This window comes from Dasypus novemcinctus, chromosome 13 (assembly GCF_030445035.2).
Source record: "Dasypus novemcinctus isolate mDasNov1 chromosome 13, mDasNov1.1.hap2, whole genome shotgun sequence".
Taxonomy (NCBI): Eukaryota; Metazoa; Chordata; class Mammalia; order Cingulata; family Dasypodidae; genus Dasypus; species Dasypus novemcinctus.
Window position 1 is genome coordinate 38,646,306 of NC_080685.1, and position 18,400 is coordinate 38,664,705.

General features: G+C 49.9%; 1 protein-coding gene and 1 pseudogene across 1 annotated transcript; one reads left to right on the plus strand and one right to left on the minus strand.

Moving 5' to 3' along the window:
* The first annotated feature begins 6,180 nt into the window (after positions 1 to 6,180).
* Positions 6,181 to 7,108, plus strand: LOC101444765 (solute carrier family 25 member 44 pseudogene; annotated as a pseudogene).
* A 4,254-nt stretch (positions 7,109 to 11,362) lies between these two features.
* Positions 11,363 to 16,388, minus strand: MPZ (myelin protein zero). The gene is made up of 6 exons (XM_004448322.2): positions 16,280 to 16,388; positions 13,844 to 14,010; positions 13,342 to 13,555; positions 12,963 to 13,098; positions 12,743 to 12,803; positions 11,363 to 12,603 (listed from the first exon to the last, which is right to left on the minus strand). Exons 1-6 carry the CDS (start codon positions 16,341 to 16,343, stop codon positions 12,502 to 12,504), a joined length of 744 nt encoding a protein of 247 aa, XP_004448379.3. The 5' UTR covers positions 16,344 to 16,388; the 3' UTR covers positions 11,363 to 12,501.
* Between the last annotated feature and the right edge of the window lie 2,012 nt (positions 16,389 to 18,400).

The window sequence follows — 18,400 nt, forward strand, 5'->3', positions numbered from 1 at the left end:
TGGAAGAGGTCAGAACCCTCCGCAAAGCTGTGAAGGAAGACGGGATTGGCAGCCCCTATGCGCAGCAACTCCTTGAGGAGTTGGGGACCCAACTCGTTCTCCCATATGACTGGATTGCACTGGCCCGTGCCATCCTGATTCTGGGTCAATTTATTGAATGACACGCCCATTACCAAGCGGCTGTTGACTGGCAAATCGTGGAAAATGCCCAAGCTGGCGTCCTCGATCCCTCCGATGCATATACAGGGACCAACAATTATGCAGACCCTCGTTCTTATCTCCAAATTGACCCAGGGTTTTGGCACCGGGTAAAAGTTCTCGTCCAGCGGTCTTTCTCTCTAGTCTCCACCAAGCAGCCCACCAAACTCGCGCAACTGCTTCAAGACTCTAATGAGACTTTCCCAGCATTTGTTGCCCGCGTCCTTGAAGCTTGTCAGCGAAAAATTTCTAGCGAGGATGCCCAGTTTGCGCTGGCCAAAGAACTTATCATAGACGGGTGCCTTGCGCCGTTCCGGGCCGTAATCCTTCCCATACGCGACAAAGCTCTGCACGAATGGGTCCTTGCTTGCCGTGACGTCGACCCCACAAGTCAAAACACTCACCGCTGCCTTTGCCTCTGCCATGGCTGTTTCATCCGGCCCCACTTCTGTCTGCTTTCGGTGCGGCCAGCCCGGCCACTTCGTCCGCGAGTGCTCCCAGCCAGGCCCAGCGCCTTGCTCAGACCCGCCGTTGCGACGGCCAAGGGGCCCTCCTACGCCATGTCCGTGTTGTGGGAAAGGATATCACTGGGCCCGTGACTGCCGTGCCGCCCAAGGTTCCCAGCAGCCTTTAAACTCCCAGCGGGGCAGGCCTCAGCCCCACCCTCAAGAGGCCCCCAGGAGAATTCCCAAGCCATAATGTGGACAATGCCCATCACACGCCGCCAAAAACCTTCACTGGAGCTCAAAATCAATGGGCAATGGCTCGATGGGCTCCTGGATTCTGGCGCTGAAGTCTCCTGTGTTCCCTTCGAAGTCGCTACGTTCAATCACTGGCCCCTGGAAACTGGCCCTCAAGTCATTGGCGCCACTGGGGCCGCCACCTCCTGGAAAACATCCCAGCCTCTGCATTGGAGCGACCGAGAAGGCCACGAAGGCCAAATTCGCCCACTCGTCCTTTCGTCTGTCCAAACCATCTTATGGGGGAGAGATGTCCTCAGCCAGCTAAAGGCCCGAATCACCACAGAAGCCTTCTCAGCTGCGCTGCCCCCCCCTTCTAGGGGCCACTGCTCCCATCTCAAAACCTGACCCTATCCCTCTGGAATGGGACACAGAGGAGCCCATCTGGGTCGAGCAGTGGCCCTTGCCAGCTCACAAGCTGCAAGCTCTCTCTGCCCTCGTCGAAGAGCAGCTACAAGCAGGGCATATAGAGTCATCCACTAGTCCCTACAATTCACCAGTCTTTGTCATTAGCAAAAAGAACACCGGCAAATACCGCCTTCTCCACGATCTCCGCGAAATCAACAAGCATATCAAGCCAATGGGGTCACCTCAGCCAGGATGCCCGCATCCCACCGCAGTCCCCCAGCATTTTCACGTGGCGACCATCGACATCAAGGACTGCTTTTTCTCTATTCCTCTTCACCCGCGAGACTGTCCGCGATTTGCGTTTACAGTCCCACGCACCAACAACCAGGGCGCAGCACTTCGATTCCAATGGCGAGTGCTACCGCAAGGTATGCGGAACAGCCCAACCATATGTCAGCTCTATGTCAACCATGCCATTGAGCCGATGCGCTCAAGGTTTCATCCAGAGCAAACATACATTCTCCACTATATGGATGACCTTCTCTTAGCAGCGAACTCCAGCGCGCTCCTCAATGACCTGCTCTCTGCAGTGATGACAAACCTTTCAAGCCTCGGACTTACCGTGCAATCAGACAAAATAAACCTCCAACCCCTTTTCAATTTTTGGGCTTTCATTTTCATCACTTCATTCAGCCCACAAGCCCACAAATTCATGTCTCTCACAAGATGACGCTGACTGAACTCCAACAACTTTGCAGACAAATCAATTGGCTTCGCTCGGCGCTGCCCATCACAACAGCGCAGATGCAACCCCTCTTCGAGTTCTTGCAGACCAAAGACAGCCCACCAACTGCAGCCACCCGCAGCATCACCATCACTCCTGCTGCTCGAGAAGTCGTCCAGCAAGTTAGCGCCGCTCTGCAGCAATGCCGCCTAGAGCGGTTCTCCCCTAACCTTCCAATTTTGGCTTTAGTTCTGCCGACGCTGGTCACTCCCACGGGTCTCTTGTGGCAAGATGGCCCCCTCCTCTTTCTTCATACGTCAAAAAGCAAGCTCCCAAAAATCTGCCCTTTCATAAGAGCCTGGATCACGTTGGCCACTGACCTAGTACTTCTCTCCATACAAACGTATGGTATTCCGCCACACACCATTGTCTGGCCTTTAGATGCCAAAGAAGTTACCTCTCTCATCATGAACAATGCCCAAATGCAAAGCCTAATAGAGCTCTTTCGCGGCTCCTTTGACAACCACTATCCTCATCACCGATTGCTGCAGGGAATGTCTCAATTGGCGTTTTCCAACCCGTTCCATCCATTGCCCGCGCGGAACCCAATCCCCTCAGCCATCTCTGCCTTCACAGATGCCTCAAAAACGGCATTTGCAGCCATTATATACACTCCTGGAAATCCTGAGCCACAGCAACTGCTGTTCGCAAATGACTTCTCTGTTCAAGTAGGTGAGCTTCTAGCCGTCGCTGCAGTCCTTAACCTCCACCCAAACCAGTCTCTCAACATCTTCACTGACAGCCTATACACCCTTCAAGTGTGCCGCAGCCTCCCGCTTGCCACTTTCTTACCGAGTGACTCAAACATTGACCGAGCGCTCGCCTTCGTACAGCGACTGCTTGAGGCGAGGCAGCAGCCTTGGTTCATTGCTCATATCAGAAGCCACTCTGGCCTACCAGGACCACTGGCTCAAGGGAATGACCTCGCTGATGCTTCTGTGTCAAGCCGCCAGGTAAACCCGGTCCTCCTACATGAAAACCCTGCCGACGGGCCGCGGCTTGGAGACTTTGTTAATCAAGCCAAGCTCCTGCATTCCCAATTCCACTTCTCCGTGCGGTCCATCCGGAAGCTCTTCCCAGACCTTCCCATTGAAACTTGCAAACACCTTGTGCGCGCGTGCCGGACTTGCGCGCCATTGTTGCCACTTGGGCCTTTGCAGCCTCAGGGTGTTAACCCCCGCGGCCTCCGCCCAAACTCAAGGTGGCAATTAGATGTCACTCATGTCAGTGCATTTGGCCGCCTCAAATATCTTCATGTGGCAATTGACACCTTTTCACATCTGTGCTATGCAGTCCCTCTTATGGGGGAAAGTGCTAAACACTGCGTCCAGGTGCTTCGCCAAGCTATTTTGTTCATGGGAATTCCATGGGATCTCAAGACAGACAACGGACCAGCATATCACAGTGCCGCCTTCGCCAGCTTCGTGCAGATGTATCACATCACGCATCATTTTGGCATTCCATACAATCCACAGGGGCAAGGAATCGTCGAGCGCACTCACCAACAGCTCAAGCTACTCATTCAAAAAGAAAGGGCCTCCTCTCCCCACAAGGCCCCCGCCGACGTCGTGACTGCCTGCCTCATTCATCACAATCTCCTAACCTTCGATGACCGTGGACTCTCCCCCACCCATAAACACTGGGGACCCATGTGGCAGCCCTCGCAAGTTCCCCTCGTCCATTGGAAAGACCCTGCCACAAATCGTTGGCAAGATCCAGCTCCCCTCCTAGCACAGGGGAGGGGCTTTGCTTGTGTCTTTCCAGAGTCTGAGCCGCAGCCGCTCTGGGTTCCTGGGCGTTGCATTCGGCCCGCCACTGACCCATTAGTTCCACCGAACGATCAGCACCCTATGCCTTCGGTGAGAGATAACATTGACAGTGGATACGGCCCAGAGGTCGCCCCGTTCACCCGGATCCAGCACCAGCCATCATCAAGGAACGCCCCTTCTTAAAACGTTTCAGACCCTTATCCCGCTCTCCTTACCCCCCTCATGCTGCCCGCTCGCCAAGTGTGGAGAGCGAGGAGTTTTCTCCACAGATGCCGCACCGTCAGGTGATGCCTCTACACAGCCTCGCAGCCGTTCTCTTCGTCCTGGCTTCCCTCGCTCTCCCAGCCGCTGCCAACCCGAGTCACCAGCCCTTCAATTGGACCCTCTCCCTCTGGCAACAAAAAAGGCTCCTCGCCTCGAACGTAACCGCCTCCGCCCCCTCTTTCACAACTGATGTCGCCAACCTCACTGGACGCACGAACCTTCCGTTTTATGAGTGGGGGGGACACAACCCCGCTGCCACAGGTTTCTCCACCTACTCCAGACTGCACGCCTATAGCTTCTTGTCTTCCTCTCCTTACTTCTCCCCAACTACTCCTCCCCCTCGGGCGAGGGGTACAGGGGCATCACAGGCCCGTTTCGCTGGCAAGGCTCGGCGCGCGCCAGGCGCCGGCGTGCGCCGACCCTAATGGCGGGCACATGCATCCTGGCCAGATGCTATGTCGTCCGCTCATGGCCGGCTGGTCCTCGTGGTCTTCCCCCACCCCTCGTCCTATTCCAGTACCCGTCCTTATAACCTCCTTTTCCTCCTCCTCCTCATAATCCTTGTCTTTTGTTGCTGCGCATGCCGAGTTATTCACACCCACAGTGCGCACCAAAACTTGTTGCCTCTATTTCTTTTTAAAACAAAAGGAGCAATTGCTGCCGCCTTTCTCCGCCCCTCCTCCCCTTTCAGCCCCCGCCGCCCTTCCCGCCAGTCCCGCCCATATTGCCAACCCACAATCTGCCCTCTTCCCCAGTAACTGCTTACCTCAGGTCTATCCATCAGCTTCAGCCTGTCCACAGCCGCCCCTTAGCCAACCCTCCCTTCATCACGCCCCTCCCTCTACCCAACCCTATATAGCTAAGTGTACTTCCGTAATAAAGCAGACCTGTTCTTGCGCTCAAGCGGTCTCTGTGGTTCTTTCCTAACTGCGCGTCCCCCACACCTGGAGAGCCGGTGCTCCGCCTGGAGCACCCCCCGCCGGCGGTTCGACTGGAGCAGCCCCCCGACTCCTGGGCCTGAGCGAGGTTGGAATCCCCCCACTCTGCCACAGAGTACTACATATTGTATGATTCCATTTATATATAATATAAGTATAAATCAATTTATATAGATGAAATTAGATTAGTGGCTATATAGGGCTGGGAAAGGAATGCTAAAGGGTGTGGAGTCTTTCTTTTTGGAGTAATGAAATTGTTTTACAATTTTTGAGAAGATGAACAACATTGTTATTATACTAAAAGCCATTGATTATACACTTTTTAAAAAAAGATCTACTTATTTATTTCTCCTCCCTCCTTGTTGTCTGCTTTCTGTGTCCATTTGCTGTGTGTTCTTCTGTGTCTGCTTGTTTTCTCTTTAGGTGGCACCGGGAACCAATCCTGGGACCTTCCAGAGTGGGAGAGAGATACTCAGTCTCTTGTGCCACCATAGCTCCCTGGTCTGCTGTGTCTCTTATTGTCTCTCCTCTGTGACTCCTTTTGTGGTATCATCTTGCTGCACCAGCTGTCTACTCAGGCCAGCTCGTTGTGTGGGCCAGCACTCCACGTGGGCCAGCTTGCCTTCACCAGGAGGCCTGGGAATCGAACCCTGGATCTCTCATATGGTAGACAGAAGCCCAATCGCTTGAGCCACATCCACTTCCCTGATTATACACTTTAGGTAGATCATATGGTATGAGAATACATCTCAAAAAAACTGCTTAATAAAAAAAATCTTATCTTTAGCTTCTTAACAAGAACTGACTTTGTGGGAGTCTTGTTTTTCTGCCAGGAGAAATGATACATACATACAAACATATTTATATATATGTTTTGTTTCCCCATGATCATTTAAGGATTCCAGGATGTTAATGGTGTACCTAAGTTGGCATTGATAGTGTACCTAAAATGGTATGCCAGCTATTTTGTTCATCAAAATTTCAGAGTACTGGGACCTGAGCCAAGATGGAAGATGCTAGTGGAGGCCAGCAGTCATCGGTTACGGAGGGTAGAGGGGTGCTGAGGCCTAGTGGTCTGGGCTTGGGGTTTGTCTCAGATGTGGCAGAACTACCTGGGCCTGAGAAGGTCTTCAGGTACAATGGAGGACAAACACAACATCCAGATCATCGAGCGGGAACACCTGGACAAGAAGAAGTTCTATGTGTTAAGTGTGGCAATGGTAATGATGATCTGTGTCAGCATCTATCTGTTCACTCTCATCCACACCTGGCTGCAGGTACAGAAGGGCAATAGTCTCTACCATGGGACCTTTGATGCCTTCATCAAAACCCTGTGGGCAGATGGAGTAACCAGCCTCTACCAGGGGTTCCTGGTCAACACCTTCACCCTCATCTCTGGCCAGTGCTATGACCACTTATGAGCTCACCTGGAAGTTTGTAACTGATTATAGCCAGAGCAAAAGTCAAATTGCTGGTGGTGGGTGGCTTGGCCTTGAGCATCACAGTGCCCATTGATAAAGTCTCCCAGCACCTGATGATGCAGCACAAGGATGATAAAATGGGTCGCTTTCAGGATAGGAGAACCTAGAGGGACAAGGGGTCCCTTGGTCCTTTGGCCAAACCAAGGACATCATCAGCAGAATCTGCAGGCTGATGGGCTTTGAGACTTCTACCATGGCAATGTGGCTTCACTGCTTACCTACATCCCAAAGAGTGCTGTTTGGTGACCCTTCTATCACTTCTATGCAGAGCAGCTCTCATACATGTGTCCTAAGGAGTGCCCTCACATTGTCTTTAAAGCTATCTTGGGGCCCTTGGCTGCAGTCACTGCCTCCATCCTCACCAATCCCATGGATGTCATCCAAACCCATGTGCAGGTTGAGGCAAGACTCCATCATACTGACCTTCAGACAGCTGATGACAGAGGAGGGCCCTTGGGGCTTTATGAAGGGCCTCTCAGCCAGAATCATCTCAGCCACACCGTCCACCATCGTCATTGTGGTGGGCTACGAGAGCCTCAAGAAGCTCAGCCTCTGACGTGAGCTGGTGGACTCGGGACACTGGTAACCAGTGATGGAGAGAGAAACCTTTGAACTGCTCTTGCTGAAGAGGCTCCAAGCCTGGATACCCTGCCTTCACTATTTTTAATTCTCTTTCCAAACTGGGCTCCCTCACTCAGGCCCTGTACTTGATCCTACCTTAAGGGAACTCCCACCTGTTAATGCTTCTTCTTTTTTTTTTTTTTAAAGATTGACTTATTTATTTAATTTCCCCCCCCTCCCCTGGTTGTCTGTTCTTGGTGTCTATTTGCTGCGTCTTGTTTCTTTATCCGCTTCTGTTGTCGTCAGCGGCATGAGAAGTGTGGGCGGCGCCATTCCTGGGCAGGCTGCACTTTCTTTTCACGCTGGGCGGCTCTCCTTACGGGCGCACTCCTTGTGCGTGGGGCTCCCCCACACAGGGGACACCCTTGCGTGGCAGGGCACTCCTTGCGCGCATCAGCACTGCGCATGGCCAGCTCCACATGGGTCAAGGAGGCCCGGGGTTTGAACCGCGGACCTCCCATATGGTAGACAGACGCCCTAACCACTGGGCCAAAGTCCGTTTCCCTGTTAATGCTTCTTCTGACTTCCCCCCCACCTGTATCCCTGAGATCCTGAGAAGAGCTGTACATAGAATTTTCTTCCTACCACTGGTTCTTCCTCTTGGACTTACAGACCAGAATCCAAGCAGCTGCCATCAGTCCTCTCCTGCTTCATCTCCTAGACTGGCTCATTTTTATTTTGGGACTGAGTTTCTCCTGCCATTGAAGCAAGGTACCAGCACTTTTGCATCAGGAGTAGGAGCAGCAAAAAACCTCTGGCTCTCCAGAGCTCTCATCCTTTTTGTTTTGTGTGTGTGTTTAACATCGTAAAACAAGCTATTGTCTTAGTCCTGCTAAAATGCTGATACTGCAGTCAGAGCCCACCCCCTCCTCTGCAGATGGGAAATGAATGTAGCTTTTTCCTTAACTCCACTTCCCTATCCTTTCTTTTTTTTTTTAAAGATTTATTTTTTATTTCTTTCTCTTCCCTTCCCCCCCCCCCAACACCCCCATTGTCTGCTCTCTGTGTTCATTTGATGTGTGTTCTTCTTTGTCCGCTTCTGTTGTCAGCGGCAAGGGAATCTGTGTTTCTTTTTGTGGCGTCATCTTGTTGCATCAGCTCTCCATGTGTGCGGCACCATCCCTGGCAGGCTGCACTTTTCTTTCACGCTGGGCTGCTCTCCTTACGGGGCACACTCCTTGTGGGTGGGGCTCCCCTATGCGGGGACACCCCTGCGTGGCAGGGCACTCCTTGCGTGCATCAGCACTGCGCATGGGCCAGCTCCACACGGGTCAAGGAGGCCTGGGGTTTGAACTGCAGACTTCCCATGTGGTAGACGGATGCCATATCATCTGGGCCAAGTCCTCTTCCCCGCCTATCCTTTCTATGTCCCCTTAGTCCCAGAGCCCCAGGACAATATAAGCTGTTGGCTTCCCCTGGCCCAGATGACCACAGTGGTGAGCGTAGTTCTAAGTAGGTCAGGCTGTCTGGGGCACAGTGGACCTGGACCACTATTCTTAAAGGCCAGTTCGAGAGCGACAAGGGGGTGCATGTGCCGCAGAGTGTCTCCCCCAGGCCAGCTGAGCCAAGCCTAGGAGAGGGCAATGGAGGTTCTCAGCTCCAGGCAGCTCTGATCCTGCACATATCCGCCCCAATCACTGGGGCTCATCGAAGCAGGCCTTCTTACATGGGAATCTCTGAGATGCAGGACTGTTTGTGTTTCTCCTCCCTGGATGCAGAGTCCTCCCAGTCATGTTACTCTGTGGAGGGAGGCTTGGAGGAGAGTAAAGAAGTCACCCAATACCAGGACTACTGCACTTACCAGCCTATACTGCTGAGATTATCTGTTGGTGCTCTCCTCAGGAGCTGGGAGATGGGCACTCCTTCCCTGCCTCCTCCTTCCCCCCAGGCCCTCCACCAAGTCTGTGTTGCACAGAGAGGGGCAGCACACAGAATGAGAAGAAGGCACCTCAAAAACCCTGATTTTCTCCTTGAGACATTCAAACCTTCTTATTGGTCCCACCCTCTGGTAAAGGGCATGGTGCCAATTTGAAAGGTGCTAGTTACCTGAAGCCTTGATATTTCTTATGGACACCCCACAGTCTTCTTCCCTGGCCAGAACAGAATTTGAAGACTTCATTTGTCTACCTTCACACCACCACTGCCCATCTTGGTTTCTAGAGGGTTGGGCCCATAAATCATTGAATCTTCTGGGTCTTCGGCCATGCTTTTACCTTAAGAGCTACAGTCTAATGGAAGCCAGGGGCCTTTTCTCTTCAAGCTTATCCTAAGGAAACCATTAAAAGCTAGTTTTCTTAGCTCCACACCTTCTTTTCCCTAGAGACTTGTCTTCAATCCTGCCACTATGGTGAAGTAAGTAAAGTGTCACAGAGGAGACCATCTCCTTGCCTCTCATGTTGTAGAGTATTTATCCTCCCAGACTCTCCTTTCCTTGTTTATTTTTCTTGTACAGTATTTCACAGCCTTTCACCCATAATCATTTCTCTCTCTCTGTCTCACACACATGCAGAGTTTTAAAGGATGATGTGTATATTACTAAAGGGACCCATGGCCCCAATTTCCCATCTAAATTAAGGGACTGGGATTGGGTTTAAAACATGTCTTGGTAGGGATAGTACCGTGGACCTCTGTTCTTCAGAGCTAGATACCAGATCAGCTGAAATTTTGGATGAATTGGTCTAAAGACAAAACTGTAGAAGAAATGTGGAAGACTGGGCAAGATGGAAAACTACTGAGGGACAGGGGGATGAATATGCAGATGCAGTATGGACTCTTGTGGATAGTAACAGTGAATATTCACTGTTAAATTGTACAAAATCTTTGAAGTATAATGAAAAGTTTTTATTGAGCCCCTGAAAAAAAAAGTTCAAACAGCAACTGTAAAGACTGCAGTAACTCAATCCAAGTCAATTCTGACCCTAACTACTGGGAGTTAGGCCAGATTCCACAGGGTAAGGAAGTCCTCCAACTTCTATCCATGAATGGCTATAAAACTGAACTTCAGGCACTAGTCTCAAGTTCAGGGGCCCAGGCTGACCAACTGGCTACAAGTTTGGGGGTTCCTACCACCCCTTCAGGTTTCAATAATTCTCTGGAATGATTCACAGAACTCACTGAAAGCAGTGTACTTACGATTATAGTTTTATTATAGTAAAAGAAGCCAAAAGAAGAGACACATAGCATGAAGCCTGGGAGAATCTTAAATACAAACTTCTACTCCTTTTTACCTAGAGTCAGAATACATCATCCTCATGGCACAATTTATCCCAATTATTGATAAATTAATATGGAATCTCATGTAGGCATGATTGATAGAATCAATGGCCACATGGTTGAACTCAATCTGTAGCCTCTCCTCTCTCAGAGGTCTGGGAGGTGGGCCGATAAGATGTGGGTCAAAGCCCCAACTCCCTTATCACTCTGTTGGTCTTTCTAGTGGGGCCAGCCCTTCACCCTAAGACTGCAGGTCTGGTTGGCCTCTCTGGTCATTCTTTTAACATATGGACTAGCAGGTAGGTAAGACCTTTTTCCACAGCACATTTCCACTAAGGAAATTCCAAAGATTCAGAGCTTACTTCCCCAGGAACAGAGGAAAAAGTTCAGCCAAGTTTTTCATAATACCACACCAACAAAGTTGTTGGGTTTTTTTTTTTTTTTTTTTAATAGGGGCGAATGTGATTGTGCTAGTTTGTAAAGAGGACTCCTTTAAGTGAGAACTAACACCATCTTTAAGAGGGCTGACCTTAAATATCTCTTAATAGTAAATCAGTTTATACAGGATCTCACTGGATTCTCATAAAAACCCTGGGAATTAAGTAGGGCACGTATCATTATCTCAGTTGTTTACAAATATGGAACACAGTTACCGAAGTCAAGAAACTTGCCCTGAATTCAGATTCTGGTGAAGAGGGATTCTAGTGTTTTAATTGATGTAAACGTAGAGTTTGATACACTGTTTAGAATATAGTATAAGATCATTGAATGTTTGTTGAATGAATGAATGAAAGCATCTTATCATCCTACTTCAGAGTTCTTTCCACTTTATATGCCCAATATACCATATATCTGCCCATACCATAAAAGTAAACTCTTGAACACTGAAATCAGCTAATGAGGCATAGGAGATGGGACGGATGGGAGAAGGTGGGAGTTTGAGGATGGGATGAGGGGCAGGGATTATTCCCTGGAAGATGAGGGAATGAGAGACGGAGGCAGCGGCTTCTGGAAATGTCAGTGTTTATTAAACATTTAAGGACGTTGGGGTTTTGAGAAGAAATGTACAGAATGTAGAAAAAATTCTAAGAATCCCCTGTGGCTGAGAGTGCAGCCTCTTCCCTTTCCCTCCCCCCACCCTCCCATTTCCCACTTGTTTTTCCTGCTTTCTGTTTGGTTGTTTAAATGCCATTTATTAAGGCTTAGCTCACCCCTCTTCTACCCCCTGACCTGTTAAGATTTATTGTCCCTCTCTCCTTCCCCGAGATCTTGAGTCCCAGGACTGTGCTCCAAAGTGATCAGGGGGACTAATCCTGTAGCTGAGGTTGAGGACCAGGTACCCTTTTTGTAGGGCTGGCTCTCATTTAAGGACTTAATGGGGGGTGGGGAGTTGCAAAAGAAACATGACGTCATTGGTCCTCAGTCATGAGGGGAGGGGGCAGAACAGGACTTAGGTTAAAAAAAAAAAAGGCATGGATTAAAAAATAAAAAATAATCAACAACCTAAATAAACCCTGAAGGAGAGACTGATCTGGGGTTAGCTCTGAAGACAGAATATGGGACTGAGCCACCCAATGGAGGGGAGGGAGGAGTGGATAAGAAAGAACCAGAGGGACAGGCTGGGCAGTGCAGGGGAAGAGAATGCCAGGTGGCTTGGAGTTGGGGGGAGTTATCAAGGTCCCTTTCTTCTTGGTGCCCAAGAGACAGGCACCAAACACACAGTCCTTGCGGCTCAGGTGGGGACTGGGATCTGTCTCTGGGCTTCCAGAGAGCCAAGGGGTGAAGGTGGGGAGAGTATGAAGTGCCTGGGGAAAGAATTTTGGAATGAAACTTACATCTCAAAGAGAGGGGAGGGGAGGGCAGGGCAGGGGAACAAGGGAGGAAAGCACCTAGACTGAGGATGAGTGGAGCCTAGGTCCCATGCTCTGGAAGGGCCTACGGGGGGAGGGGTGATCACTTGTCCGAGTCCAGGCCCATCATGTTCTTGAGGGCGTTCTTGAGGCTGGTTCTGCTGGGGGACTTGACAGCAGGCCGGAGCTCCGAGCTCTGCTCATCCTTTCGAAGCTCCATCTCGATGACCACCACCCGAGAGCTTTTGGAGGGCTCCGCCCCTGACCCCCGATCCCCCGCCCGGCCCGCTAACCGCTATTTCTTATCCTTGCGAGACTCCCCCAGCCCCTTAGATTTCTTCTCGCTGGCAGCTTTGGTGCTTCTGCTGTGGTCCAGCATGGCATACAGGACTGGCGTCTGGGGTGGGGGGAGAGGGTATGCACACGTCAATCACCACTCCGGTGAAGCTCACGGTTCCCATCCCACCACTCACTGCTGCCCACCAGCTGCCAAGGTTCTCCTCCCCCGGCTTATCCAGGCTCCCAGCCCCGCTAACCTGTCGGCCACGCTTAGACGAGTCCTTTGCGGCCTTGTGCAATTTCCCCTTCTCCATGGCACTGCAAGAAAAAGAGGAGCTGTGGATTTGTACCCGCCACAACCCTTAGCAGAGGGGACAGCTTCCTGTTTCCTTTGGCCCGCCCACCCACTGGACTAGTCTCCTCTCAGACGAGGAAGGGTGGGGTTGCCAGAGACCTGAGCCAGGCATAGCTCCTTACCTGAGCCTCCTCTGTAGGGCCGCCTGCCTGCGTAACCAGCAGTACCGGATCAGGTAGAAAAGCAGCAGCAGCAGCAGCACCACCCCCAGGACACCCCCGATCACGGCTCCTAGCACCACTCCATATCTAGTTGGCACTGGGAAGGGAAGGGGAAAAAAGTGAGGGAATGAGCTCTTTGGTTCCCAGCACCCCCGCTTACTCCCCGCCATTGAAGATGTGGGACTCCCAGCCGCCAAGGTGGCCTCCCGCCCACGCTCCCTGAGCTTGAAGGCCACTAGATGGAGCTTTTTGACACCCTCAGCCCCCAGCCTCTTGACCCTGTCCTTTCAAGGCCTTGGACTACTTTGTACTGCCTCCCCATCCCCTGTCCCTCTCACACCTTTTTCAAAGACGTAGAGTGTGACCTGAGAGGTCTTGCCCACTATATCTGGTGGGTTTTTGACATCACAGGTGAACGTGCCATTGTCACTATAGTCCAGGTTGTGAATGACAATAGAGCCATCCTTCCAGAGAGGATCCCCTACCCACTGGATGCGCTCTTTGAAGGCCCCCACCTCGTCGATGTAGGGTTGCCCCTTGGCATAGTGGAAGATCTGTGAAGAATGAGAAGTATGTGAGAGGACCCTATGAGAATAGGGCTGTCAAAACTTAGCTCCAGCCTCAAGGCAAGGGACGCTTGGCTGGAGACCATGGTACTGGGTAAGGGGAGATAGTGTGGATAGGCCCCGACCAGGGTGGCAAAGCAAACTTGCCAAAGTTGAGGTTATGACTCAAAAGATTTCCTGTTCCTTAGCCCAAGTTCTCTTCTCTGTTGCTCTTTGAAGCACCCCTTTCTGCCTCCCTTCCAGTTATCCACCCCCAAGATTCCCCCACGTGCTCACAGAGATGGCATCACGGCCCCCTTCTGGTTGGTAGCGCCAGGTGAAAGAGATGTCATCTGAGACCCACTCGCTGGACCAGAAGGAGCAGTGCAGGGTCACCTGGGAGCCCACAGCACCATGGACCTCCCTGTCTGTGTAAACCACAATGGCCTGGGCAGGAGACAGCACTGCAAGCACAGAGCAGGGATCAGATACACTGCAGGCCCAATGAGGGATATGAGGAAGAGAAATCAACAGGGGGTCAAGGGCTGAGTCACAGGACAGAGACCATAGCAAAGATTGGGGCAGAAGTGATCAATTCAGAGGCCGCAATCCCTAGACTAGCTGAAGAGATGCACATAAATCTTGGCTCAGTTCAAGGTCTTCAGTATGTTCTGTAAAGGACATGAAATTGGCAATAACAATTCTCTTGAGGACTTCCAGAGGTTGGATTCTGTCTCTGAGTCTCACTTTCCCTTGGACACAGACTTTAAATTTTTAAACAATAATTTATTAGAAATTATTCAGGTAGTACATAGTGTATTATTCTTATAAACTATTCAAGCAACAGAGATTAAGCTAAGGCCCCTTGACATCCCCAACCAATTCTCTTCTTGTAGTCCCCTCCCAGATAAAACCACCGTTATCAATTTTGGTGTGTGTCCTTTTCTTCTGCATTAAACTCAACATACACTCAAAATATACATATATCTATAAGAAATCATTTGTCCTGCGGACTTTTTTTTTCTCACGTTACATTATACCCTTTTTTCTTTTTCTATGTTCTGGAGGAGATTTCCATATTGATCTATACAGATTAATCTTATTTTAAACAACTGCATGGTATTTCATAGTATGGCAAACTCAAATTTCATAGAGAAAAATAATAGAGATAGCTGAAGAACGTAAGTCTCCTTCCCTGACCTGTCTCCCTCACTGTTGAATTCCCTGTTACTGTACAGCCTGCTCTTGGCTGGGGGATCAGGGAGAGAAGACCCTCACACCCTGCTCAGGAAAGCTGTGGTATCCAGCAAGGCCCCAAGCCCAGAACTCAGATGACTCTGCATGTGAGCCCTCTGTGGTTCTACCCCTCTCACTCTCCTCTTAGCCATTCTGGCCCAGTGCCACTCCAAGGCTTCCCACACAAGGCAGGCCATTCCATGGAGATTATGTGTGTGGGCTGGTGCCTGGCTGGGGGTGACTGTAGACCCTTTTGTTCTACAGAAGGGGAGGAGGCAACCAATCAAATAGAGCCTCATTGTCTGACTAGTGTTTTTTCATGCCACCTTCCCACGTGGTCCTGAATCTCCCACCTCAGCATGCAACATCATTGACTTCCCCCTGAGATCTCAACTTTAGAGCCTTTCTGGGAATCCCACATATACCAAGGGAGATTATTCATTAAACCTAATTTCTATTTCTCCTGTTATAATATCAAACATTGCCCTTCTCAGTTCTGCTCAACGGTTCTATGAGTGGAACAGGTGACAGGACAAGGCTATCTATCCTCCTGAACTCTAAGATTCCCCCTATTTTCCTCACTTCTACCCTTAATGTTTTTCAGTGTTCTCCAACTTCCTTCTACTCCAACTCCTTAACATTTTCTCATCGTGCCCAGAATAGTCCAGTGTAGCCTAGAAGAGTCTAGATTCCAGGTTTAGGACTCAAGTAGCTCACAGCAAAGAACCGTGGACATTCTGATCAGGCCCCCACCCCTGTCCTCCCGCCTGCCTACTGTTCACCCTTTGTACTAGCCTTCAGGGCAGTTCAGAGAAGGGAAGGATCCATCCAAATAACCCCATTTTGACCTCCTCTTGCTCACCAAATATCTGCCAGGGGACAAGGAAGGGGCTGGTCAATTTATGAAAGAAGGCAGCTTTAGAGGGCAAGATCCTAGAATCTCATAGAATCTCCCTTCTTCCTCAGGCACCCACATAACAGACAATGGAGCCACAGAAAAGCAATCAAGGCACTGAGAAACATAGGACATTGGATATGAGGAGTTGGGATGACAAGCTTTGGGCTCCCTCCCTTAGATCACACTCCCTGCCTTTTCTTTTCCAGGGAAACTCAGGTTAGTTACCTCCTATACTCCTAGGAGATGCATGGGGACTAGAACCCAAGTGTCTGGGCCTCCTCCTTCCTGTGCTCTAACACTGCCTCCTACCAGGCCCTCAGCATGGCTCTGTGGGCATGTTACTAGTTTCCCACTTGGGTCCAGTCACACCCATCTCAGGAAAACTGCATAATCACTCTCTTTTATCATCTCCCTTCACAGTATACCTTTACTGCCTCCCTCCAAACTGTACTTTTCCTCTCTCTGAATATATTCTTGCTCTTTCTTCGATTGTAGAGGAGGTGCAGCAAAGGCAGAAATGGATAAGGACCTTGCAGTGGGAAGTTTGCTGAAAGAAAACCTGAATCCCAGGGCTCCCAGACTAGGATAGCTCCACTTACCCAAAGAGAAGAGCAGCACAGCCAAGATAGGGCTGGGGCTGGACGAGGGCGCCCCAGGAGCCATGGCTGGGGCAGGGACTAGGGCCCGGAGTGTCTGCGGGGTTGGGAGAGTGGGGGACAAGGAACTGAGCGGGGGTTCCTGGAACTTGCTTAAAACCCCCCAGGGCCCCAGTATGAGGGGGTTGTCCTGAGCCAGGAACCAATTGCAGCCTGGCATGTGCAATTGAGAGGTGGTGGGGAGGGCAGAAGATTGCAGGGAGCAGAAGGGGCATTGTGTCCTCTGGGTGGAGGGCTGAGGGGGGCACATACCACCCCATACACAGACGGCTTTGTGTCCACTGGCCTCCCCCTGCCCCAGGCTGGAATGTTGGGGGGTGGTGGTGGTAAGGGAACAGGACAGAAAAAGGGACACAGACACACTTCTCTGAGGGATAGTTGGGCAGGAGAGCCTGAAACCTAACATCATGAAAAAGGATTCCTCCCTAGCCTGCTTGACAAAGAGTGGCTGCCCCAGAGCCCTAGTGGCTAGAGGCATGTTTCTCCAGAGAACAAGGAAAATGGGATATCCCTTGTTATCCTGACTACCACGGGCTGCAATACAGGCTTCTTGAGATGACCAGGTCCTTTGGGAGTCTTTTTTTTTTTCCTTCATCTCCCTGCCCACTGAGTGAGTAATTCTTCCCAGAGAGAAACTTTCCCCCACTGGAAGATTTCCAGGGAAGAAGCCCCTGACCTTTCCCTCTGTCACAAAGTTTTTAAATGCTTCATGCTTCAGTTTAAGCCCGTTTCAACTTAGAGCAAGCCCACAAAATTTTGTTGTGTGCCAACTGTTAAGTTAGGAAAGGGGATGGGAATAATAGAGGAATAAAATTAAGACCCTCCTTCAGTGAGTTCAAAATCTAGTTTGGGGAGTTGGAGAAGTGAGGATCAGAGGACAAACGCATCAACAACCGAGTATAATAAACCCTAAAGTAGAGCAATGAACAAAGTGCTGGGAGTACAAAGGAGGGCACATAGATGTAAAATCAGGAAGACTAAGTTCTGTAAAAGATTCAAAACAAAGATAAAGTTGATTTAATAAATGAAGTTCAGAGGAAGCATTTATAGGAGGCAATATTAGAGATGAACCAATTTTGAAAGATGTGTACCGTTTTGAAAAGGTCGTTTTTTAAGGATGGGTATACAGGCAGATAGAGAACCAAAAACAAAGAGGAAGAGATTTAGAGGTGGTGTGTGTGTGTGTGTGCGTGAGTGTGTATATGTGTGTAGATCTGGGCAGATTCAGGGCAGATCTTGTACCACCTCTTTTAACTTATTTGGGGGAACCTGAAGGGGCATAGTAAGAAACGAGCCTGGATAGGAAAGTTGGAGCTAATTTGTGAGAGGGCTTAAATGACCGACTAAGGAGGGTGAATTAAATTAGATATATCATAGGAATCTAGATTATTGCATCCTCTTCATCTAAAATGATTTTGCTTTTCCTGGCACTCGTATACTCATCTGAAATCAAAACGATTTCTACCTTCTCCTCCTTCTTTTCTCTTACCTCAGGCCTTCTTTTCCCCTCCCCCCTAGAATCCTGCTTACTTTTTGGATAAGCCTTGGCATTAAGGGGCTTGACTTTGTCTGGTTTGAATTTTTTCTTTTTTTTTTTCCAGGCACCCAGGATTGCACCCTGGACTTCAAACATGGGAAGCACACACTCAACCAACTGAGCAACACTGGCTTCTCTATGTTTGGTTTGAATTTTATAGTGATTCATTTCCATCAGTTATGGCCTGGAGTTCATTTGACAGGGGAGATCACTGTCATTCTTCCTTTTGGTGAACCCCTGAAGCAACAGTTTCTTGGCATCTCCTCAGACCACAGTCCTGGAGGATTCTGTGATTAGGATTGGATTTGGGTTGTAGAACTCTTAAAATGGGACTTGATTACAAATGCTACAAACAAAATCTTTACCATCAACAAATGCTTACAGGATGTTGTACTCAATACTTGAGGCCTTGGCATGCCTCCCCTCACCCCCAGCTATATATAATCATTTTCTCCTTATCCGCATACCCCTTTTATCTCTATACTTTCATGGGAATACTACTCTCTGTAATATTCTGCTTCTTTTTC